The 27,258-nt window shown below is 35.5% G+C and overlaps 1 protein-coding gene across 1 annotated transcript in view; it reads right to left on the reverse strand.

The window, feature by feature from the left end:
- Positions 1–407: 407 nt before the first annotated feature.
- The window catches only part of RSBN1L (round spermatid basic protein 1 like), a 69,248-nt gene continuing 42,397 nt past the window's right edge, over positions 408–27,258 (reverse strand). The window contains exons 4-8 of the mRNA XM_027968566.3: positions 21,479–21,616; positions 17,245–17,387; positions 10,868–11,035; positions 5,575–5,683; positions 408–5,495 (exon numbers count right to left, since the gene is read on the reverse strand). Of these exons, the coding sequence (XP_027824367.1) occupies positions 4,854–5,495; positions 5,575–5,683; positions 10,868–11,035; positions 17,245–17,387; positions 21,479–21,616 (1,200 nt within the window). The 3' untranslated portion in view covers positions 408–4,853. The remainder of the gene's footprint in view (positions 5,496–5,574; positions 5,684–10,867; positions 11,036–17,244; positions 17,388–21,478; positions 21,617–27,258) is intronic.

The raw sequence follows: 27,258 nt of genomic DNA on the forward strand, positions 1-27,258 counted from the left end.
TTGGAAAAGACTCTGATGCTGGGAGAGATTGGGGGCAGGAGGAGAAGAGGACGACCCAGGATGAGATGGCTGGATGGCATCACTGACTCGATGGACGTGAGTCTGAGTGAACTCCGGGAGAAGGTGATGGACAGGGAGGCCTGGCATGCTGCGATTCATGGGGTCGCAGAGAGTCGGACACGACTGAGCAACTGAACTGAACTGATGGTGGTCCAGTGACTAAGAGCCCACATTCCCAATGCAGGGGCCCCAGGTTTGATCCCTGGTCAGGGAACTAGATCCAACATGCTGCAACTAAGAGTTCACAGTCTGCAACTAGGAAAAAAAAAATCGTACATGCCACAGCTAAAAGATCCTGCATGCCCTGCAATGAAGACTGATTGCAACTAAAAGCTGGAGGAGCCAAATAAACATAAAAATATTTTTTAATTAACATTTTAAAAACATAAATGCATAAAATCTAAATCTCAAAATGTGCTAAAGATCCAGAGTTTCATATTTTAATAGTACAGTTCTTAGAAGGTAGAGAATAGTAATAGAGCATACAAGTAGTACAAATTCTACTTTTAATTTCTAGTTAACATAATTCACTTTCCTACATTTTGTTCTCAGGTTATTCATATTCCTTGTTTGGGTCTGAAGTCCTGAAGGGAAGATAAACGTAAAATTTTTAGCAAGATGTATTCCCCTTCCTTTCTCTGTTCTCCCAGTAGAGAGATGATATACAACATCTGTAAACTTAAAAAAGGAGACATCACTGCTTTTAGGTTCCCTGTGCTTAACATTCTAAAAAACTCATTCCCATCTGCAGTATGCAGTGGGTTACAGGAAGAGCTGAACAAAAAAGCCAAGACAGAGATAGGATTTTATAACTGTCCTGAGTTGTCCTCCTTGGAGAAGGCAATGGCAGCCCACTCCAGTACTCTTGCCTGGAAAATCCCATGGACGGAGGAGCCTGGTAGGCTGCAGTCCATGGGGTCTGGAAGAGTCAGACATGACTGAGCGACTTCACTTTCACTTTTCACTTTCATTCATTGGAGAAGGAAATGGCAACGCAGGCCAGTGTTCTTGCCTGGAGAATTCCAGGGACAGAGAAGCCTGGTGGGCTGCCGTCTGTGGGGTCGCACAGAGTCGGACAGGACTGAAGCGACTTAGCAGGAGCAGAGTTGTCCTCCTTTCTTATTTGAGGTATACTGTCAGAGCCAAATCTTACCAAACATAACTCTTTCTGTGCATATTCTAATATAACTTTCATAGCACATTCTAAAACCAGTAAAATTTTGTTTACATATCAACAGCAGTTATACAAGAGGAAAGAAGATAAAGAATGAGCTACATATAAAACCCATCAAGTAACACTTTACCAGGCTAAAAGTATTTTGAAAACAATGGCACTTCTGTCCTTTCCGCCTTAAGATAAAAACAGTCATATCTACAGGGAAGAGAGGCAATTTACCATTACACTCCAGCACCCATACCTTCCTAGTTTAGCAACCTTTTTTAAAGTGAGCTTTACTATTCTTTTCTCTGTTGACAGAAGTCAATTTTTCATAGTTTTTAAAGAGAAAAAAGAGTTTTCAGATTGGAATCACTTTCAAGATCTTATGGTTTCTGTTGAAGATAAACAAGAACTTTCAAATATGGTAAGATGAAAATAAAATGTCAAATATAAGAAAATAATTACAAAACAAATTTAAAATATTACAATTATCAATTTTAGATTTATTGAAAGGTGGAAGACAAGGAAGATTCCTCTCCAACTTCAAAAATAAATCCTGCACCTTTGCTAAATGCAGAATAAACTGATATTTGCTTTACATGACAATGAAGTTACCCCCAAAAATAATCCAAATATACCGGAAGAGTGCTAATCTATTATTTACAAAGATGATCTTACCTGCCATAAATATTCAGGAAAAACCTGTTTACATTCAGGAACACCAATGAAATAACCTTGAATACTTAACCCAAGAAATAAAATATTTCCTACCTTCATGACCACCCCTTCCCACAGTTACAGAATGGATACAAAAATGAATATATGTGGAAACAAAACAGTATTTCCAATAACTTTATAACACAGGCACGCACGCGTGCACACACAACCACACACACACAGTGCTATGCTAGATCAACTTAACCTTTAAGGTCAATAGCTGTAGCGACAAAGAAGATAATAAATATGGCTTTAGTAGAAGTTTTCAACCAAGTATCACAAATGCTTAATTCTTTTCATAGCTAACCTGAGTATGGAATATATATTACTTACCAAAAAGGATATGACCAAAAATAATGAAAAAGAAAAAAATCTCTGTAGCAGACACCACTGAGGTACCTTAGTTTTGCTTTTTTTTTTTGTAAAGGTCTTTATAGCAATTTAATAATTTACGTAATAACATTTATTCCATATAGTGTAAGTTCATATAGAAACTATCTTATGTGCTTTATTGTTCTGGTCCAAGAAATTGGAAGTAATAGCAGAAAAGTTTTGTTCCGATAAAGAACTGGAGTGGACTAGCTAGGAAAACTTTAATACCAATATTAAAGTTTGAAATAGGAATTATTTGTATGTAGCAAATGGAGCCAATAAGCTCTCAGTTTGCGTCTAGAGAGAATTTTAAAATTATAATTTGTAAGACAGGAAGATAAGCATGACGCAGCGTAACAAGGCTGAATCTTGAAAATCTGGGTTCACTGACTGGTTTCACCTCTACGGGGATGTATGCATTTGACAAAACAATTAAATTTTCAAAATATGGAGAAGTTTGACAATAGGTTAAATAGGAAACTACACTTAAAAAGTAACCACTCTGGTTGTTTTAGATATGTCTTTAAAAGTTTAAGGCTCATATATTTTGGAGGGATATCCTAAAGACATTTTATGGTCTCATGCATCTATGTGTGTGACACTGGAAAACTGGAGCTAAAGCAAACCTTGTTAAATATGCCACCCTTTACTTGAAAAACCTAAACATTTTAATCACATTCTCTCTCAGTTTTCAACACTGGTTTATTAGAAACTTCTGTCTCTCCCCAAAGTAGGTGTAAATACATAAATTTAGCTTAAAATTAAAGACAAAGGTAGTGAGGAACAAGAAAGTTATAAACAAAAACCCTATTTACATTTTGATGATTTATACTTTCCTTACTCCATGAAAATTCATGATGCAAATAGATTGATTTCTTACAAACCATTGATATTTCTGTATAATATTTGCCTGCCCTTTTAAATTGGAGGTCAGAAATGACACCATTGCTACAGTTTATTATTTCTAGTGAAATGCCTTTAAGTGGCTTCTCCCTAATCATAGAGATAAGCAGCTTTATGGGCCAGAGTAGAAGCCACTGAGTGGCAATAGCTACACAAGCTCAAAAGGCAGCAGCACAAAGAACTCCAGCTGAAAGTAATCCACCAAAGCATGAGCCCAGAAAAATATCATTCAAATAGAAGAAAATAAATTGCAAATGCAGAGTTCTTAACATCAAAGCAAACAATAGACATTTGCTTGACTTTTATTACAATGAAAGCAATTTGAAACAGTGCTAAAGTCCATCATTGAAGAGATTTGTTTTAATCATCTTTGGCGAAGCACTGGCAATCTTGTTTCCTATGCCAGTTTTACTTTCCAGAGCTTCTATACAAAGAAAAAAAAATCTAAGTTGTTTACTTCAGTAAGGTAGGGAGAGGTATGCTTAGAAAGATCAGGTAACAAATTTTGTTAATTATACTTCTGTATATGGCAGTTAAGTCACTGCTCTTATTTTAATATGCTATATTTGCCATCTTTTTCTCCTGTTCCTCAAGAAATATGTAATAAAATATTTTAACTGCACGCAATTAAACTTTCTGTAACTGAACATTTTTTTCCCAGCTACTATTAGATACAGTATAGGTGCTGATTAATTAGAAAATTTTCTCAACTTCTTATTCCACACACTACAAAGAAAATTCACGTTAATAGGACTATATAATCTGGCCACATAACTTCATTAGTTAGAAGGTTAGATACCACTCAAATACCTTTTTTCTCCGAACTTATTTGACTTTGAACTTTCTTGACATTGAAATATTTTAAAATATATTCCAGGGAGTATAGGAAGTTTCACATACTCATTCAGCAATTTACGAAGTTATGCAAAATATGATAACATATATATATTCCCATACATACACACACACATAAATATACTTTCATAACTGAATCTTGGTTTTAAAAATGCTTGCACAGTGTGGGAAACTTAAATATTAACTAGATTTGAATACATACACTTGCATTCCATTAGCACTTGATATACCAGCAGAAACATAACAGATGAAATAAATGATGTAAATGAATAGGTTTTTTTTTTTTGGCAGACCCAACAGAAAACATATTTATTGTTATGAACCTTTATTAAGTGTCTCACATTTCAGTATAAATCACACTAAAAAGATTTTTTAAAAGCTATTTACACTACAGTGCTGACACATTTAAAATGAAAAAAAAAAATTGGTATAAATAAACTCTATGGAAAAGCCTTAATTGTCAAAAAAGAATTCTGGCTCATATTACAAAATATATATATATATATATATATATATATATATGGTAATGTCAGCTCTATTCTAAAACCTACAACTCCAACTCAAATGATTTTTTTAAAGACTGCTTTTGTTTAAACCTGCAGTGTTTACAGTGCATCTGGCCCTAAGTGCTTTGCTGCTTCACAGTTATGGACAGGCACTGAGGAATGTTACAAAGCTACTTACACTAGATTTTGTAACAGACTTGGGAGCAAGTCCTTGGCTTGCTTTCGAATCTTTTTACACTATTAAGTTTACGAAAAAAAAAATTTTAATGGTATGTACAAATTTAACACAAAATGTCATCATCTTTTCTCTCTTGATTTGAATGTGTTGAACTATGTTGCCTTGTATCAACTAGACTTATGAGACTTCCAGGACACAATTCTTCCTTTAAATCTTTGTTGCTATTTTCAAATTTAGAGTCCACTTCAACCTTAAATTCTGTAAACTGAACATGATCCAATTTTGCTTTAACATTCTTGCCATCCATATTATTCGGTGCTCCAGTCTTTTCAGGAATATAAACATTCACAGGTTCTTCCTTGATTCTTACAGATGGGACAGGTTCATGTTTAATCTGCTGTAATTCATATTTAGAATGAACTTTGTCTGAAAAAATAGAATCCAAGGAGGTTTTGCTTACAGCACAAATTGTGCTGTCAGTGTGAGGTCCAAGAACTGATGATGTGGAATCTGGTGATGTGCCTGTTTCATGAGTAACTGTATTCTCAGCAGTGTCCTCCTCTGAATGATACAACTTGAGCCGAACATGCCATGCTAAACTGCATACGGCTGAAACTGTCTTGAACTGATGAACAACGTTCCTTGGAATAAAATAAATGTCATTATCATACAGCTGAATCCTGGCATAGCGAATGCCTTCCCTCCTCAGTTGATTAAGTTTTGCATCATCAACCCATTGGACACACTAAAACAAAACACAAAATACCAGTAAGTCTTTTCTACAATAAAAATTAAATTGAGGATAATAATAGTTTTAAATATACCTGGGACAGTGGAGGTTCATGTAAATCTAACTGCATTCGTTGAACTACTTCTAAGAAATCTTCAGCATGAAAACAAATTACATCTTTGGTTATTCGGGGTTGATCAGGCCTAAAAAGAACAAGAGATAATGAAAAGTCTGCCATTAATGTTTCACTCAGCTAAGTCCTTATTAAATTCAAAGCAAAAGGGACTTCCGTGGTGGCCCACTGCTTAAGAAGAATCCACCTGGCAATGCAGGAGGCGTGAGTTCCATTCACAGTCAGGATCCCGCATGCCATGGGGCAATTAAGCCTGGGTACCACACCTACTGAGCCCACACACTCTGGAGCCTATGTGCCACAACTACTGAGCCCACGCCCCACAGCTAGAGAGTCTCTGTGCTGAGAGGAAGATCCCGCATGATCCAAAAGATCCTGCTCGCTGCAACTAAGACTCAGTGCAGCCGTGTGTGTGTGTCCATATATATATATACACACACACATATATATATACTAATTCAAAGCAAAACTAGTTTATGGTCAAAAATCAAAGTATTATCTTAGAAATAAACTGTAATTAGAATACCACTTTACATATTTAAACAAAGGATAACACTATGAGATTTAACCTAAATATGGATAAAAACAACTCATTTTATTATTTCTATAATATATAGGCAATAGCAGAGCAGAAACTATTCACTGTTCAAGGAAGGGAGAAGAACAAAGGAAATTTTAAGCAGTAGAAGGAAGACATGTCATGAGGACTCTTGGAAAGAGGCAGGGATTTCCAGGAGCAGGCTCATCTCATTTTATTATGGCTATATGTAATGATGTTTTGAAAAATTAAATTGACTTGACTTGGTTAAATTACGCAAATCAAAAACCTAAGTGTTTATAGTTAAGGTCAGTACTTCAACAAATTAAGTATGAAATTAAAAACACAACACAGAAGTCAGAGGTAAATGTGGAGAGGAAGGGAATACATTCTTTCAATCTAAACGTATATAACTGCAATGATACAGTAAATCCCTAAATAACTCTTTTAAAAAATTAAGAGACATTTATTAGGAAAGTGCTTATAAAATAAACTGTTACCATTCTACTTGCAGAGGTTAATAGTATCTTTAATTATACTTCTAAAAACCCCCAAACTCTTCAGTTAATTAAGAATATACACATACACGTTTATAAAAGATGCTCAAAATGGATTTTGGAATAAAATTCCAAGCAAAATAAATACCACCCCCCCAATCATACTGAGGCAAATCATAACCGATTTAAGAAACTAGTGATAAAGAGAATATCTAAACCTTATGCATCATATTAATATACAGGGAAAGAGTGTAAGAATGATTGCAGGCTACATCAGAGACAATGCAAACCAGAAGAAAGCTGACTATCTTTAAAGTATTTGAAATAAAAGGTAAATCTAGAATTCTACACCCCAAAAAATATCCTTAAAAAAGTCTGAGATAAAATCATTTTCAGACAAAAACTTAGAGAATCTGTCACCAGAAGACTGCACAACAAAGAATGGTAACGAACTTCTTCAGGCTGAAGGGAAACGATATTTCAATGAAAATGCAGATCTATTCAAAGGAATGTAGAATGCAAGTAACAGTAAATATGAAAGTTATCTTATTCTTATTTTTAAAATATTTTCAGAAATATATCCTTAATGCCAAAGTAAGGAACATATGGGGGAGGGGGTCATGTTATAGAATATAGAGAGCAAAATGTATAATAATAATTAGCACAGAGGCCATAAATAGGGGCATGGAAAGATGGCAGTACACTGTTGAAAATTCTTACACATTACATAGAAAGATACACTATGATAACTTTAGGGCAACCACTACTAAACAAATAGTGGAGGTATAACAGTGCATGCTCAGTTGTGTCCAGCTGTTTGCAGCTTCATGGACTGAAGCCCACAAGGTTCCTCTGTCTATGGAATTTTCCAGGCAAGAATACTGGAGCAGGTTGCCATTTCCTACTCCATGGGATCTTCTCAACCCAGGGATGGAACCCATGCGTGTGTCCTGCCTTGGCAGGTGGATTCTTTACCACTGTACCACCTGGGAAGTCAGTGGAGGTATAATGAAAACACTAAAAAAGGTAAGAAAGGAAAGTGGGGAAAAAGAATGAACTGACATATAATACGGAGTCTTTCAATCCATAAACAAAGTATATCTCTAACATTTCTATAAATCTTATTTTTCTCATTGGTGTTTTATTGTTTTTAGTGCAAGTCAATCTTATTTTAAAAAATTAAGTATTTTATAATTTTTATTTTACTATAAGCTGGCATTATTTTTTCCCTTCATTTTCAAAATGTTTCAGTATTTACTGCTAAAATATAGTTATATACAACTAACTTTTTAATATTGTCTTGTAACTTAGTAAATTCTAGTACTTCTTTTATAGACTTAGAATTATCTCTACACACAATTATTTTACCTTATTCTAAGACCCTGTAATTCCATGTCTATGTATTTACTGAAATGAAATTATATGTGCACACAAAGTCTTATAAGGAAATGTTCATAAGAGCTTTATTCATAAAAACCCCAAACTGGAAACAATTCAAATGTCTATCATCAGGTGAATGGATAAATCAATTCTGATATATCCATACAATGATATACCACTCAGCAACAAGAAGGAATGAACTACTAAGACACCTAATGCTAAATTTTAGATTTTAGATAAATCTAAAAACCATCATGCTGAGTGAAGTCAGACAATATATGATTCTATTTACATGAGATTCTAGACTAGGCAATGCTAACCTATAAAGACAGAAAATAGGTTAATAGACGTCTTGAGTTAGAGTAAGAATGGGGAGAGATTAACTGTCAAGGGATACAAGAAAAACAAAATGGTCTATATTTTAGTTCTGGTAGTGGTTAACATGGCTGTATATATTAGTCAAAACACATCTACCTGTATACTTATAACAAGTTTTGTATTATTGAATATAAATTATATTCCATTAGTTGATTTTTCAAAAAACTGAATTCAAAGAGGCAACCTTAAATTTATAAATCTATGTGAATTCTGTCTTCCTAATACTAAAAAGTGATAAAATTGACCAACACTTCACAAGTCTATCTAGTTTAAGATCTCTTTATGAAAGTGAAAGTGAAGTTGCTAAGTTGTGTCCAACTCTTTGCGACCCCATGGACTGTAGTCTACCAGGCTTCTCCATCCATGGGATTTTCCAGGCAAGAATACTGGAGTGGGTTACCATTTCCTTCTCCAAAGATCTCTTTATAGTCTAAATCAACTTAAGTCTTTTATCTCAAATTCATTTTAAGCCAGGCTCTAAGATAAAATAATGTCTCCTTGAGAAAAAGAAGGAGAACTCAAAATGCTAAGATAAGAACACTAAGACAGTGCTCCAATTTCCTTAGTATAGCTTAGGTTAACAGCAAGAATCAACAGTAAAGCGATCATAAACCATGTCTGCATCAGAGCCATGAAACCATCTTAAAAGTATCAACCAAATTATTTTCTTACCATCTTTAGTATAATACTAAGAGATCAAAGCAGCACTGGTAGATAAAGTAAACTGTATTTTACAAAAGTGAGAAAACTCATAACGAGCAACATCTCATTCCAAAATCTATCTCAAGAATATTCTTAAATCTGGCCCCTAATATATTTGTAATTTGACAATAGTCTTCTTCACTGTGAAATTGCTAGCTTCAAGTACTTTTTAATTCAGTAACTACAGTGAACTATGATGGACCTGTGAAGGACAGGAAACAACCTCCAACATCAAATCACATATAAAGTGGAGAAAAAGCAAACAAAAACAATAATTAAACTTGAAAGAGATTTAAATAAAGTTAAGGCCAAGAAGCAAGAATATTTATCTCTGAGGAAATATATAAATATGTGGCTAACTTTATTGAGTACTATCTATAAATCAGATTTCACTCTAATAAATTTTGATGCCACTCTTAAATCTTTTTACCAAACATTCAAGAGAAATCCCATTAATTTGAAATGGGTTTGTTGTAATGATTTCCACAGACAAATCTGCCTTTACTCTTTGACAAAATTAGCATTTTAAACCAGATTATAGTAAGAGCTTTGAAACTGTATGGGAATCACCACAGATATTACCATTTAACTTAAACACAATTATAAATTATTATTATTGAATCATAAACTAATAAATTATTAACATCATTTTCCTAAAGAACTCATAGGGTTAGCTTGGTACTAGCTACTTTGCATATCTGAAATTGATAAAGCTTCCTTCATTTATGTTAAGGAACAAAGTCAGTTTACACTGGCTTCCCCATTCAGTATTAATTTATAACACATTACTTTAAATTTTCTCTTTTGAACATAGGGTCAATTTTGTATTCACAACTCTTGAAAATACAATTTCCTCATGTAGAAAATACAGACCATATTATTCAAAACATCTTAGAAATCTATGCAACAATATTGACATTTTCTGTTTTCAGAATTAAAGTTTCTTTTTACTTAGAAAACTTTCTTATATGCTAAGTATTTAATTCAACTGCTTTAATAAGCAAAATAACATATTTCAACTTAAGGTTCATACCCAAACGATACCCAATTTGAAAACAAAACCTAACTGACCAAAGTTACCTTACAGTATAAATATAGCTTTGCTCTACAGGTTTTATCAATTTAGTAAATGGAAATTCTCTTAATGTATGAGACAACCACCTTAAATATATTATCCATTTCCTTAAAAAAATTATCCATTTTTTCTAATCTATCAAAAGATTTAGTGAAACTTGCAAGCAAAGCTGGAAAAATACTAATATACTAAGGTAAACAAACACTTAATAGATACCAAACCTTAAAAAGACAGCAAGTTAAAACAGTATAAAGAAAAAACAGAAGAAGCTGGAGTCAGTTCTGAAATCAGACTGAGCTCTACCACTTATTAGCTATATGACTATGATACTATTTGATAGTCCTGAGTCCTTAGTCTCCTTGTGTAAAAACTATGAGCCAAAAAGCAGAGAAAATTAACTGAACATTTGTAAATGGGCATACAGTAAGCACCAAGTGAATCTTGGGTTTTCCATTACTGTTTGTAAGACAACTGTTTTCCAGTCACGTAGAAAATCAAACTATTTCAGTCAAATCCAAAAGATAGAATCTAGATTCTATCAGTTGAAAATCTTTAGTGCAATCACACAAAAACAATATCCAAATACAGGAAAATTAAACCTTTTCCCCCACATTAGGAAGAATTACTGAAAAACTTCCCAAGAAAAAGCTTAGAAGCCATTAAACAGCAGTAGTTAACATATACCACTCTCCGCAGTGCACAGCCTTCAGCACTCCAACAGCAGCTGTAGTCTGTCGTTCAAAACCTTGTCCTATATGATCTGCATGAGCTCTTGTTCTATCTTCAAAGAGCATTTCACGGGGCTCACTAGTTCGAGGTAGGTATTGCAGGTTTTTTATTTCATTGGTAGTTCTGTTTAAAAAAAAAATTACATATATATATGTAGATAAAGAGACAGAGGTAGACTTAAGTCAACAAGACAGCAGTGAATAAGACAAATTCCTTATTCTTGGGGGAGTTTATATTCTTATGGGAGAAATACCAAAATATAAACAGCAAGAAAACACTTGGCAATAAGTGCTTCCATAAAACACACATAGTTTACCATAAGTAGGAGGGGAAAAAAAACACTTTAGCTCCACTGTAGAGGATAGATATCTCCCACTGGCCCTCTCCTCCACCACTCACCTTCTAGAATCCATAGGTATACAGAAACTGCTTACCACCTAGCCTCACTCACAGCAGAAACCCTCTCAAATTTTGCTGCAGAAGGGGAACAGGGTGAGAAGAATTTACTTTGGGAGTCATCATCTTATTTATCACCCTGTATGATTTTTCTTTTGCTTACACAGACAAATCAGGATTGCCCGCATTATTTTCTTATCGCATCCTAGTCTATCCCCTAGGGTCACTCTTCCTTTTGGTCCTCTTTATTTCCCACCCTCAATCTCTACTACTTCACTGCTCTTTGCACACTCTTGTCTTAAAAGTTTTATACAAACATTCACAGAGACACACAGACACATATGCAATGCTTTAATATCCTTTTTTCCTGTTCGTGATTAAAGTTTTACAGATATCAGAAAGGTAGACGATGATGTTGCTTTCTGTGAAAAGCTAACAGGTTTACAAACAAGCAAGTCTGGTCTCATTATACCGCATTCTAATGAATTGAGACTTGCAAAAAAAAAGCATTTGCAAAAAAAAAGCATTTGGCACAGTGCCTAGGACAATGTTCTCATTAGTTGGTAATGTGATGGGAAATGACCATATATACCATGGATTTTAATCCTTGAGTTCCTCAAGGGGCTGGTGAACTCCCTTAAATTACATGTAACAGTCTGTACATCTGCATTGTTCTGGGGAGAGGCTTTTGTATTCTCTAAATGATTGATAAATTTAAGTTAATCATTAAGATACATACCAAGTTTACCATTTACTCCCAACTTAAAAATGAACTTGTAAAAATTTCATTCAACAAAAATTTATTTATTAACCACCAGGCATTCTGTTTAGGTGCAAGAGACATTAGTAACAAGCACCACATTGTCCATGCTCTCATGTAACCTACATTCCACTCTATCACCATTTTTCCCTATTTTTTTTTTAATAATAAAGAGAGACCATCTTTACATATGTAAAAAAACAGATATTACCTCCCCCCAGGATCACCTACTCCATTCCCAACAATGTTAACCTAAAGTACATTTTTCTACACTTTTCTACGTGTTTTTTATTTCTTTTCATAACAACAGAATCATACTTAACATATACTCTACATTTAGCTCTTTTCATTGGATATTCTTTCAGCTCAACAGACAAAATTCATACTATGAAATTAACTATTTTATTGCATTCTTCTGTAAGTGAAAGTGAAAGTGACTCAGCTGTGTCTGATTCTTTGCAACCCCATGGACTATATACAGTCCATGAAATTCTCCAGGCCAGAATACTAGAGTGGGTAGCTGTTCCCTTCTCCACGGGAGTCTTCCCAACCCAGGAATCGAAGCCAGGTCTCCCTCATTGCAGGCAGATGTTTTACAAGCTGAGCCACCAGGGAAGCCCTATTCTTTCATAGGAATATACCAAAATGAATTCAACCATTCTAATAATGGACAATGAGATCATTTTATACTCAATCTCACTATTGTAAATGGTGCAACTAACATTCTTATATATTTACCTTTAGTGCTTTTATTTTTGGGGACAGATTCCCAAAAGTACAGATTGTAGTTCAAAGAGAGAGAGAGAGTGTGTGTGCGCACGTTAAGCTTTATGAGCTATTTTACTTTTAAAAAATGATTTTAAAAAAATGATTACAGAAGCTCACCCATCGACCAATAATATCTATGACCCTGTTTCCTCACATACCTACCACTCTGTAATATAATTTCTCTATTAATAGTTTCTGCCAATGTAATGGGTAAAAATAATATCCCATAATTCTTTTAACATACATTTAATACACAATTCTATATGACTTCCCTGATGGCTCAGAGGGTAAAGCATCTGCTTGCAATGCGGGAGACCTGGGTTCAATCCCTGGGTCGGGAAAATCCCCTGGAGAAGGAAATGGCAACCCACTCCAGTACTCTTGCCTAGAAAATCCCATGGACAGAGAAGCCTGGTAGGCTATAGTCCATGGGGTCGCAAAGAGTCGGACACGACTGAGCGACCTCACTTTACTTTTACTTTAATATACAATTGGAGAAATAACTCCAGAAAGAACGAAGGGATGGAGCCAAAGCAAAAACAATACCCAGTTGTGGATGTGACTGATGATAGAAGCAAGGTCCGATGCTGTAAAGAGCAACATTGCATAGGAACCTGCAATGTCAGGTCCATGAATCAAGGCAAATTGGAAGTGCTCAAACAGGAGATGGCAAGAATGAACGTCAACATTCTACGATCAGCAAACTAAAATGGACTGGAATGAGTGAATATAACTCAGATGACCATTATATCTATTAAGGTGGGCAGGAATCCCTTAAAAGAAATGGCGTAGCCATCATGGTCAACAAAACAGTCCAAAATGCAGTACTTGGATGCAATCTCAAAAATGACAGAATGATCTCTGTTCATTTCCAAGGCAAACCATTCAATATCACGGTAATCCAAGCCTATACCCCAACTAGTAACACTGAACAAGCTGAAGTTGAACAGTTCTATGACGACCTATAAGACGTTTTAGAACTAACACCCCAAAAAATGTCCTTTTCATTATAGAGGACTGGAATGCAAAAGTAGTCAAGAAACACATGGAGTAAAAGGCAAATTTGGCCTTGGAGTACAGAATGAAGCAGTGCAAAGGCTAACAGAGTTTTGCCAAGAAAATGCAACTGGTCACGGTGAACACCCTCATCCAACAACACAAGAGAAGACTCTACACATGGACATCAGATGGTCAACACTGAAATCAGCTTGATTATATTCTTTGCAGCCAAAGATGGAGAAGCTCTATACAGTCAGCAAAAACAAGACCAGGAGCTGACTGTGGCTCAGATCATGAACTCCTTATTGCCAAATTCAGACTTAAATTGAAGAAAGTAGGGAAAACCACTAGACCATTCAAGTATGACCTAAATCAAATCCCTTATGATTATACAGTGGAAGTGAGAAATAGATTTAAGGGACTAGATCTGATAGACAAGAGTGCCTGATGAACTATGGAATGAGGTTCGTGACATTGTACAGGAGACAGGTATCAAGACCATCCCCATGGAAAAGAAATGCAAAAAAGCAAAATGGCTGTCTGGGGAGGCCTTACAAATAGCTATGAAAATAAGGGAAGTGAAAAGCAAAAGAGAAAAGGAAAGACATACCCATTTGAATGCAGACTTCCAAAGAATAGCAAGGAGAGATAAGAAAGCCTTCCTCTGGGATCAATGCAAAGAAATAGAGGAAAACAACAGAATGGGAAAGACTAGAGATCTCTTCAAGAAAATCAGAGATACCAAGGGAATATTTCATGCAAAGATGGGCACAATAAAGGACAGAAATGGTATGAACCTAACAGAAGCAGAAGATATTAAGAAGCGGCAAGAATACAGAGAAGAACTGTACAAAAAACAGCTTCACGACCCAGATAATCACAATGGTACGATCACTCACCTAGAGCCAGACATCCTGGAATGTGAAGTCAAGTGGGCCTTAGAAAGTATCACTATGAACAAAGCTAGTGGAGGTGATGGAATTCCAGTGGAGCTGTTTCAAATCTTGGAAGATGATGCTGTGAAAGTGCTGCACTCAATATGTTAGCAAATTTGGAAAACTCAGCAGTGGCCACAGGACTGGAAAAGGTCAGTTTTCATCCCAATCCCAAAGAAAGGCAATGCCAAAGAATGCTCAAACTACTGCACAATTGCACTCATCTCACACGCTAGTAAATGTACACTGAAAATTCTCTAAGCCAGGCTTCAGCAATACATGAAACATGAACTCCCAGATGCTCAAGCTGGTTTTAGAAAAGGCAGAGGAACCAGACATCAAATTGCCAGCATCCGCTGGATCATGGAAAAAGCAAGAGAGTTCCAGAAAAACATCTATTTCTGCTTTACTGACTATGCCAAAGCCTTTGACTGTGTGGATCACAATAAACTGTGGAAAATTCTGAAAGAGATGGGAATACCTGACCACCTGACCTGCCTCTTGAGAAACCTATATGCAGGTCAGGAAGCAAGAGTTAGAACTGGACATGGAACAACAGACTGGTTCCAAACAGGAAAAGGAGTATGTCAAGGCTGTATATTGTCACCCTGCTTATATGCAGAGTACACCATGAGAAACGCTGGGCTGGAAGAAGCACAAGCTGGAATCAAGATTGCCGGGAGAAATATCAATAACCTCAGATATGCAGATGACACCATCCTTATGGCAGAAAGTGAAGAGGAACTAAAACGCCCCTTGATGAAAGTGAAAGAGGAGAGTGAAAAAGTCGGCTTAAAGCTCAACATGCAGAAAACGAAGATCATGGCATCCAGTCCCATCACTTCATGGGAAATAGATGGGGAAACAGTGGCACACTTTATTTTGGGGGGTCTCCAAAATCACTGCAGATGGTGATTGCAGCCATGAAATTAAAAGACACTTACTCCTTGGAAGGAAAGTTATGACCAACCTAGATAGCATATTCAAAAGCAGAGACGTTACTTTGCCGACTAAGGTCCGTCTAGTCAAGGCTATGGTTTTCCAGTGGTCATGTATGGATGTGACAGTCGGACTGTGAAGAAAGCTGAGCACCGAAGAATGGATGCTTTTGAACTGTGGTGTTGGAGAAGACTCTTGAGAGTCCCTTGGACTGCAAGGAGATCCAACCAGTCCATCCTAAAGGAGATCAGTCCTGGGTGTTCATTGGAAGGATTGATGTGGAAGCTGAAACTCCAGTACTTTGGCCATCTGATGTGAAGAGCTGACTCATTTGAAAAGACCCTGATGCTGGGAAAGATTGAGGGCAGGAGGAGAAGGGGACGACAGAGGATGAGATGGCTGAGTGGCATCACCTACTCGATGGACATGAGTTTGAATGAAATCCAGAGGTTGGTGATGGACAGGGAGGCCTGGTGTGCTGCGATTCACGGGGTCCCAAAGAGTCAGACATGACTGGGCGCCTGAACCGAACTGAATATACTATTGACTACCTAGGGCCTATTTATCTATTGGGTTTTTTTTTTTTTTACATTTTTCTTCTCATTTAGAAATGCTCTTTGTATATTAACTTTAGTCTGTCATGTTACTAATATCCAGTTTAGAGCTTTGTTGTTTTGATGTCTTTTTTCTCACAATAGTATCACCATTATATTCTTGCATCTTTGTTTAGGAAGGTCTCTCTTAAGCCTAAGTATTTTATTCTGATATTTTTATTCTTTTTTTACTTATTATGTTCAAGTCCCTTACTTCTTATATAACACTGGGGTTATGGCTTTGTTTCCCTTCAAATGGACTTCCAATTATGCCAGCATTATTCATTGAATAATCTTCTTCTTCCCATTTATCTTATGTTTAAGTTCCCATTATACTTTGATCTATTTGTGTACTCTATCCTATTCCAGTGATCTTTTTGACCTTTATGGTAATTTTTAATGTTGAGTAAGATGAGGTCCCCCCTCACATGTATCTTCTCTTTCACAGCTGTCTAGACTATTTGCTGACTTTGTTATTCCAGACGAATTTTAAAATTATTTTATCCAGTGCTGGAAGTGTGAGTCCAAATGAACCCTAAAATTCTAATGGACTACCATTTGTATTCAATCCAGAGTACAGATCTAAACATCTGCTTAGATCTTTTTTTATATTCTCCATAGATGTTTTAGTTTTCTTAAAATATTATTTAAATTTGTTTCTGAATATTTATTCAATTTATTCCAATACAGTTTATAATGTCCCTGTTGTGAATGACATTTTTTCCCCATCTGTGGTTACAACATGTCATTTGCCTGCATTTTTCATGTTTGATTTTATTTGATATTTATAAGAAATTATATCAGCATGGATAACCATTTTTGAATTTACATTTCAATTATGCTCTAAACTTTCCCTACTTTCTTCCTCCAACTTTCAACAAATGCATACATACCAATGTACAAACACTCATTCCCAGCAATAAACATTTATATCCAACATACCTTTTCCTTTTGAAAGGTGACTTTGGCATGTCAGCCACAGGGATCATCTGTTCTCCCGGGCGCACCCACATGATGGGACCATCATCACTATCTTTCCGACTCTCTAATTTTAAACTAGATAGTGTCCCCCAGGGCAGTGTACACTAGAGGCAAATAATGACACAGAAATCGATTATTTTTTAAAACGAATCTTCAAATATACATTAAAGACTACTGTGTCCTTCACAAAATTTCATATATACATCTGAATTAGGTACCTGTTTTAAATATATTTCTATATATTCATAAGTTTGCCTTCAAAATATTCTATTTCAGATACATTAAGAGAATAATTATTCTTGGATGGTTTCCCCCACTTCTCCAATTCTGCCAGAGGTATGATTCACTGTATTCATCATCTGTTACTCTTTCTACCAAATATATGGGTCATATTGTTAAGTAGGAAGTTAGGCATGAGCACAAGGGGTGGCCTGGCTGAAAGGGATAGAAGCTGATCTCTAAAACCCATCCTAGACACACATAGGAGACTGCACAGATATGCTACAAAAATAACCAGAGGCTTTTCCAACTCCTGCACAATGGGCACTAGGCCCACAGTGGATACAAAATAACCACAGTGTCTTCCCCAAGTAATCTTAGGCAGTTAGGAGCTCATTAAGGGTTCATAAATATACTACATCTGATTGTAACAGACTGAATTTTGGAAAGATATAAACAACACAGCCTACTGTTATATGACTTGCAATTGTCATTCGGCCTTGCGTGTATGCCCATTTGCATTCCTTTTCATTGACTGGTGGTGAGTACAAACCCTATTTTGCACAGGGCATAACCAAAAGAAAGAAACTAGAAGTATAAACAGTGGGAACCCAGATGGAAAAGGAAGACTCCTTTGGGGTGGACCTGCTCTCATATTTTGGGGGTGTCTGTCTAATAAAAGATCTGCCTGGTTGAGCTGAACTGAGCTGTAACTTGTCAGTTGTCTTAAACCCTTTACTCAGTCGTTCCAAATTTTTGTTGCGACGAGGCAAGAACCAAGGAAGAAAAATAAACCAACCTGACAATATAGTGTTAACAGACTGGCAAAATAAGCAAGTTATCTTCCATGACAATCTATAAAAATGACCAACTGAGTTTTAAAAAATGGATACCTCAAATAAAAGGGGGCTACCTCTTTGAGTAGTTAAAACCTAACAGAACAAAGAGGAAAACTAAATCAAAATTAAAATTTATTCCTGTGTAGTAGTTTCTTGAAGAGGTTGCTGGTCTAAAACCAGGGATTAAAATCTCTGAAAACAGGAGCAACAGAGAAATGACCAAGAGTCACTGTCCACTGAATGGTGAGAAAATGGGTATTTATAAACCATACCCCCCTTTTCAAAAGGGGAGGTTGTCAAATTACACCTCTCCAGGAAGAATGCATTTATTTATCTCATTTACTTTTAAAATTAAAATCTGAAATATAAATACTTAAATGATTTTTTCTTCTTTATTTCTTAAATTATGAAAGTATGATAACATTTACAGGAGACTTGGAAAATACAGAACAAGTTACATATAGTTCTAGTATATATTATAGTTTTTTAAGTAAATAAATTAAGATTTTTAGTTGTTTCAATATCAAACTCTCAAAAATTAATAAAACGAATAGACAGAAAAGTAGGAGGCTACAGGAGACCTGAAAAGCACCACGAACCAATTCAGCATAAAGATTTATAGAATATTCACACAACAATGGGATACAAATCCTATTCAAGTTCCCACAGACTATATAAACCAGGAGAAACTGGAACATATCCCAGGACATAAAACAGTGCAAAAATTTCATCATCTGAAAGGGCTGAAATCATAATCTGTTCTCTTATCACTGTGGAATTACATTAGAAATCAATATAAAAAGATATCTGAAAATAACTCACATATTTTCAAGTACAATGTGACATTTACCAAGAGAAATCTTTGACTTACCATTGGAAAAGCCTCAATAAAGTTAAAAGGCTAAAAAGGCACTGCTGCTGCTAAGTCACTTCAGTCGTCTCCCACTCTGTGCGACCCCATAGATGGCAGCTCATCAGGCTCCCTCGTCCCTGGGATTCTCCAGGCAAGAACACTGGAGTGGGTTGCCATTTCCTTCTCCAATGCATGAAAAGTGAAAAGTGAAAATGAAGTAGCTCAGTTGCGTCCAACTCCTGGCCACTCCATGGACTGCAGCCCAGCAGGCTCCTCCGTCCATGGGATTTTCCAGGCAAGAGTACTGGACTGGGTTGCCATTGCCTTCTCCATAAAAAGGCACAGAGGGTAATATTATAGAAAAAAAAAAGCATTTAAGTGAGAAATTAACATCAAAGATACTTTTAAAAACCCATCTATTTGGAAATTAAGCATCCACTTTTAAATGATAGGTGTATCTAAGAAGCCATAACAAGGAAAATTAGAAAATATCTGTAACAGAATAAAAATGAAAAAAATAATTTATCAGAATTTGCTGCATGCAGCTGTAGCTGCTCAATACAACTAAATATGATGTGGACTCTTAAAAATAATGCATGAAAACAAATGGACACTAGCTTAAAATGTTGTGAAATTTGAACAAAATCTGTACTTTAGTTAAAAAAAAAAAAACTGTATCGCATGTTAATTTCCTGTTTTCCAGATGCACATTCGAATTATCTTGGAATTTTTTTGACAAATATAAATACCCAGGTGTTTTCTTTCCCCCTTCTCCAAAGTTCCAAATGTGATTCTAATGAAGCAGCCATATTTAAAAACAATAATATGATGATCTTTAATTTTTATTTAGCTTGTTTCACTTTTTCTATTTCATATTCAGTGCTCCCATTTCAGTTTATGTTTCTAAACTATGTATATATATATATATTTTAGAAAACTTATGAATTTTTGCTTAACTAAAACTTTCATGACGTTTTGGTTCCACTTGTTTGAATAAGTATGAATAGAATGCTAGGCCTAATTTATAGTCATTCAAAACTCTGATATAGTTCCATTTATTCTGGCATCTCGCATTACAGCTAGAAGTTGAGAAAGCTTATTATCTTAGCAACTTTTTAAAAATAAATTTGAAGGAGGCTTGAAACTTCTAATTCAATTCTGAGAATATAAAGGAAATTCTATGTTGTAAAAGAAATAACGGTATTTTTAAAATGCCACTCAAAATAAATGTAACCAAAATCCATGTCACTAGCTGGGAGAAACAGACAAGGAACCAATGGTTTAAAAGGAACAAAAAAGGAAATAAAAGGAAAATGGAGTAGGATGAAAAAGGAAAAGATATATATAAACACGTAGACTAGAAAACTGAGAAGTAAAAAAAAAAAAGAGAGAGATGTTCTACAGAATATGTACCAAGTTTTAGAGATAAACTAATCTTGTCACACTTTGACCTTTTAATTACTGATTAAATAACTGACCTAACTACATAGTTCAGAGATTTTTCTCTCAATAGGACAGTGCTAGCAGCCCATTAGAAGAAATATTTTCTGGAATGCAGGAACTGCTGGGAAAACAAAGAAAAAGGAAGAAAGGGGGGGAAAAAGAAAGGAGGAAGGAAAAAAAGGAAGGGAGGAAAGGAAGAAAGAAAACAGAATCCTGCTCAAAATCATTTAAAGAATTTAAAGGGGTCTTAAAGCTGCATTGTTTAAATACCTTATTTTATTGATGAGGACACTGAAGCCCAGCAAGTATAACCCAGCTAGGATCTCCAAAGCTGAAATACAGTTATACAACTTGCCAGGCCAGTTTTCCACACACCCAAACTGTCACTACCCAGTTGCAAACACTGTGGTAAGCATCTATCCTGTACTTCTTAAATCTGCTGCTGCTGCTGCTGCTAAGTCGCTTCAGTTGTGTCCGACTCTGTGCAACCCCAGAGACAGCAGCCCACCAAGGCTCCCCGGTCCCTGGGACTCTCCAGGCAAGAACACTGGCACTCAAGTATATAAAAAGGTGATAAACCAGTGGAACTTACTTTCCTAAAGTGGCAGCTACAGGCAAGTATTATTTTCTGATCTACCACGCAGCTTTGCTATTAGAATTAGTACCTGAGAAGTTACACACACAACACAAGAATTACTTCTAGTTTCTCACCTCTTCTTCCCTTCCTGCCAAATCAACTGAAATCAAAAATTTTATAATTCTGAAAAACCCATGATTTCTATCATTTGTAGCATGAAAGTAACACCCACAACTTAGATTGCTTCACATTGTTTTCTCTTACTTTTAAAAATGGTGAATCTTCCAACATGTCAAGGAACTCAGGGAAGTAATCTCCCACTTCTTCATCAACTGCTCCCACCAAGCTGATTTGTCTCATTGGGCCAGCTCTATAAGTACCGTGAGAATATGTTCTTTTCACCTGAAGGATATGGATTTAATTTCATTAAACATAAGACAATTCCTATTACCACTGCATAATCCTAAATTATGTATGCTGTCTTAGATTTTTAAAACAAAATGTGAGGCAAGCAAAATAAAACAAAAACGCCTTTTACAAACAATAAAACAAACAACAAAAAATCTGCACAAAATCGAGGTATTTTACCTTCTCTAGCTATTACTACACACTGCTTATGAAAACAGAATTGAGATAAACAGCATACTTCCTGACAATATAGTTCCTCCTTTCAACATAGTTTATTTGATCTATAATGCTACTGAAATTATATTCAAAAGTTCCTATACCTTTATTTTTTGTCAGAATTTTCAAAAACAGACCCTCTGAAAACAGTGCATTTAACCATCATCAGTACTTTGTATGTCAAAAAGGCCACCAGGAATTATGTTCCTTTCTAGATTTCAGCATATTAATCGAAGATTCAGTTTATATTTCTCTGATGAAAACCTACTAGTAAGCTAGAGAACCAAAAGTCCTAGGTTCCAAATCTACATTTGCTATCTACCAGTTATGTGGGTAGAAATCAGTTAAATTCCTTCAGTTTTAGTTTCTTTAACTGGAAAGACTGATCTCAGATTTCTAAAGAAAACAATAATTATGTAAAGCCACCTGTCCAATGTGAGCAAATGGTTATCATTCAAATTTAAACCAAAATAAAAGAGGCTATACCTCAAGAATTATTGGTCCTAAATTTCAAAAGTACATCTAAACCTTACAGAGAAACCTCATATGGTAACGCTAGTAAACACAAGTATCCTTAAAGCAAAACAAATTCCTTTCATAAATAAACATCTTTTTCTCTGGATTCGCTTTTGTGGCCACTAACTTTAGGGAAATAACATTGTCTCAGTTTACCTGGGTCTATTCCGGTTTTAAAATGGGAAGTCCCATACACCAGGTAAATCTAGATGGCTAAATTTTCATCACATCAGGGACACAGACTCTAAAATATGTTCAGATCACAAGGTGAATCTCTACAACTGCAGTTGGTAAACACAATATTATGTATCAAAGTATCTAAGCCCCCACCTACATCAAAAACAGGACAATAAAATTTCTATCTTAAGAGAATATTTTACTAAAACACTAGATAATTTTACTTTTTAGAATAATAAGCAAAGCGGTGTTATCAACTATACATTATTTCCTTAATAAGTTCATTTACCAGAATTTCAAAGTTAAGTTTTCATGAACTGCCACAAATTCACTTCTCAGAAACATAAAACCTTACCCAAATTCTTCAAGTTATGAAAAAAAAAAACAAAACAAAAACAAAAAGCTGGGGTCTGTGTCCCCATTTTGTACTCATGGTCTGATCTTTCTCCTGCCTCCCAAAAGTTCCTAGCATCTCCGATACTGAGAGAACTGTAAGTGAGTATCTGACTTTACAACAATATTTAGGCTCTAGACGTTTAGATATACTAACAGTACCACAAAAGTAAAATTAATCATTGTTATGCATTTCTGTAATGCAGTCGAACAAAGCTAAAAATGTCAACTTAAAATTTAGCAAAATTATCAGGATTGATATCAATTTTGTTAGCTGACTCTGAGATCGTGGCCTCAGTACTGGATCTGCAAATGAGCATGACTTTCTGAGAGACTTGATTAAAATTAAAAGACTTGTATTAAAATTCATAAATATCTCACTGAAATCAAACACCTTTTGTTGTTAAACACAAGTTTACAAGTGCTTTGATTTACAAGATATATTTGACAGGCAGGATTTCCACTTCACACAAGTGAGTCAATTTTCTGTGCTTCAAACTTCTTTGTCTTGTGTAAACTTCGATAACTGTCTAAACTGTTAACCAGTTCTAACAAAGCCAGAATCCAGTCTTTCCCATCCAGCTGGTTCATTCTACTGTATCACAGTATCAACAATGATCAACTTAATGATTTGCACAGTGACTCAATTATCAACAAATTAACTTGAGGAAGGAGGAATTTCCAGTGAGAGAATCCTTCTGAAACACAACTAAATGTAAGATCTCTTACAAAGAAATGGGTACTTTTAACATACCTTTAAAACAAAAGTCAAATGAATGGATGGTCTGCTGGACTCTTTTCTTTCCAAGAGATTATATGTAAGAATACACACATTCAGACTTGGAATACATATTAGACCATTCAGGTATCCTAAATCAAATCCCTTCTGTTTCTATAGTGAAAGTGAGAAATACATTTAAGGGACTAGATCTGACAGAGTGCCTGATGAATTATGGACAGATGTTCACGACATTGTACAGGAGGCAGGAATCAAGACCATCCCCAAGAAAAAGAAATGCAAAAGAGCAAAATGGCTGTCTGAGGAGGCCTTGCAAATACCTGTGAAAAGAAGAGAAGCAAAAGGCAAAGGAGAAAAGGAAAGATATAAGCATCTGAATGCCGAGTTCCAAAGAATAGCAAAGAGAGATAAGAAAGCCTTCCTCAGTGATCAGTGAAAAGAAAGAGAGGAAAACAACAGAATGGGAAAGACTAGAGAACTCTTGAAGAAAATTCGATACCAAGGGAACAATTCATGCAAAGATGGGCTCAATAAACGACTATTTTTTATAACTTAAGAAATGGTATGGATGTAACAGAAGCAGAAGATATTAAGAAGAGGTGACAAGAATACACAGAAGAACTGTACAAAAGAGCTTCACGACCCAGATAATCACGATGGTGTGATCACTCACCTAGAGCCAGAAATCCTCCAACATGAAGTCAAGTGGGCCTTAGGAAGCATCACTACAAACAAAGATAGTGGAGGAGATAGAATTCCAGTTGAGCTATTTGAAATCCTAAAAAATGCCTCCTTTGTCAAAGATAAGGTGTCCATATGTGTGTGGATTTATCTCTGGGCTTTCTATTTTGTTCCATTGATCTATATGTCTGTCTTTGTGCCAGTACCATACTGTCTTGATGACTGTGGCTTTGTAGTAGAGCCTGAAGTCAGGCAAGTTGATTCCTCCAGTTCCATTCTTGTATTTCCATACAAATCTTGAAATTATTTGTTCTAGTTCTGTGAAAAATGTGCCTGGTAGCTTGATAGGGATTGCATTGAATTTGTAAATTGCTTTGGGTAGTATACTCATTTTCACTATATTGATTCTTCCAATCCATGAACATGGTATATTTCTCCATCTATTAGTGTCCTCTTTGATTTCTTTCATCAGTGTTTTATAGTTTTCTATATATAGGTCTTTAGTTTCTTTAGGTAGATATATTCCTAAGTATTTTATTCTTTTCGTTGCAATGGTGAATGGAATTGTTTCCTTAATTTCTTTTCTACTTTCTCATTATTCGTGTATAGGAATGCAAGGGATTTCTATGTGTTGATTTTATATCCTGCAACTTTACTATATTCATTGATTAGCTCTAGTAATTTTCTGGTGGAGTCTTTAGGGTTTTCCATGTAGAGGATCATGTCATCTGCAAACAGTGAGAGTTTTACTTCTTCTTTTCCAATTTGGATTCCTTTTATTTCTTTTTCAGCTCTGATTGCTGTGGCCAAAACTTCCAGAACTATGTTGAATAGTAGCGGTGAAAGTGGACACCCTTGTCTTGTTCCTGACTTTAGGGGAAATGCTTTCAATTTTTCACCATTGAGGATAATGTTTGCTGTGGGTTTGTCATAGATAGCTTTTATTATGTTGAGATATGTTCCTTCTATTCCTGCTTTCTGGAGAGTTTTTATCATAAATGGATGTTGAATTTTGTCAAAGGCCTTCTCTGCATCTATTGAGATAATCATATGGTTTTTATTTTTCAATTTGTTAATGTGGTGAATTACATTGATTGATTTGCGGATATTGAAGAATCCTTGCATCCCTGGGATAAAGCCCACTTGGTCATGGTGTATGATCTTTTTAATGTGTTGTTGGATTCTGATTGCTAGAATTTTGTTGAGGATTTTTGCATCTATGTTCATCAGAGATATTGGCCTGTAGTTTTCTTTGACAAAGGAGGCAAGAATATACAATGGAGTAAAGACAATCTCTTTAACAAGTGGTGCTGGGAAAACTGGTCAACCACTTGTAAAAGAATGAAACTAGATCACTTTCTAACACCACACACAAAAATAAACTCAAAATGGATTAAAGATCTAAATGTAAGATCAGAAACTATAAAACTCCTAGAGGAGAACATAGGCAAAACACTCTCAGACATAAATCACAGCAGGATCCTCTATGATCCACCTCCCAGAATGCTGGAAATAAAAGCAAAAATTAACAAATGGGATCTAATTAAAATTAAAAGCTTCTGCACAACAAAGGAAAATATAAGCAAGGTGAAAAGACAGCCTTCTGAATGGGAGAAAATAATAGCAAATGAAGCAACTGACAAACAACTAATCTCAAAAATATACAAGCAACTTATGCAGCTCAATTCCAGAAAAATAAACGACCCAATCAAAAAATGGGCCAAAGAACTAAATAGACATTTCTCCAAAGAAGACATACGGATGGCTAACAAACACATGAAAAGATGCTCAACATCACTCATTATTAGAGAAATGCAAATCAAAACCACAATGAGGTACCACTTCACACCAGTCAGAATGGCTGCGATCCAAAAATATGCAAGCAATAAATGCTGGAGAGGGTGTGGAGAAAAGGGAACCCTCCTACACTGTTGGTGGGAATGCAAACTAGTACAGCCACTATGGAGAACAGTGTGGAGATTCCTTAAAAATTGCAAATAGAACTACCTTATGACCCAGCAATCCCACTGCTGGGCATACACACCGAGGAAACCAGAATTGAAAGAGACACATGTACCCCAATGTTCATCGCAGCACTGTTTATAATAGCCAGGACATGGAAACAACCTAGATGTCCATCAGCAGATGAATGGATAAGAAAGCTGTGGTACATATACACAATGGAGTATTACTCAGCCGTTAAAAAGAATTCATTTGAATCAGTTCTGATGAGATGGATGAAACTGGAGCCGATTATACAGAGTGAAGTAAGCCAGAAAGAAAAACACCAATACAGTATACTAACACATATATATGGAATTTAGGAAGATGGCAATGACGACCCTGTATGCAAGACAGGGAAAGAGACACAGATGTGTATAACGGACTTTTGGACTCAGAGGGAGAGGGAGAGGGTGGGATGATTTGGGAGAATGACATTCTAACATGTATACTATCATGTGAATTGAATCGCCAGTCTATGTCTGACGCAGGATGCAGCATGCTTGGGGCTGGTGCATGGGGATGACCCAGAAAGATGTTATGGGGAGGGAGGTGGGAGGGGGGTTCATGTTTGGGAATGCATGTAAGAATTAAAGATTTTAAAATTTAAAAAATAAAAAACTAAAAAAAATAAAATAAAATAAAATAAAAATAAAAATAATAAAAAAATAAAAAAATATTCACCTAGTCTTAGTTTAAGATACTTGAAATAATTGTTCTGAATAATCTTTTTTCTGATGTCTCCAATAAGTTAAAAAATAAAATAAAATTATTATCTATGAAAAAAAAAAAAAGAAATCCTAAAAAATGATGCTGTGAAAGTGCTGCACTCAGTATGCCAGCAAATTTGGAAAACTCGGCAGTGGCCACATAACTGGAAAAGGTCAGTTTTCATTCCAATCCCAAAGAAAGG

This window comes from Ovis aries, chromosome 4 (assembly GCF_016772045.2).
Source record: "Ovis aries strain OAR_USU_Benz2616 breed Rambouillet chromosome 4, ARS-UI_Ramb_v3.0, whole genome shotgun sequence".
NCBI lineage: Eukaryota > Metazoa > Chordata > Mammalia > Artiodactyla > Bovidae > Ovis > Ovis aries.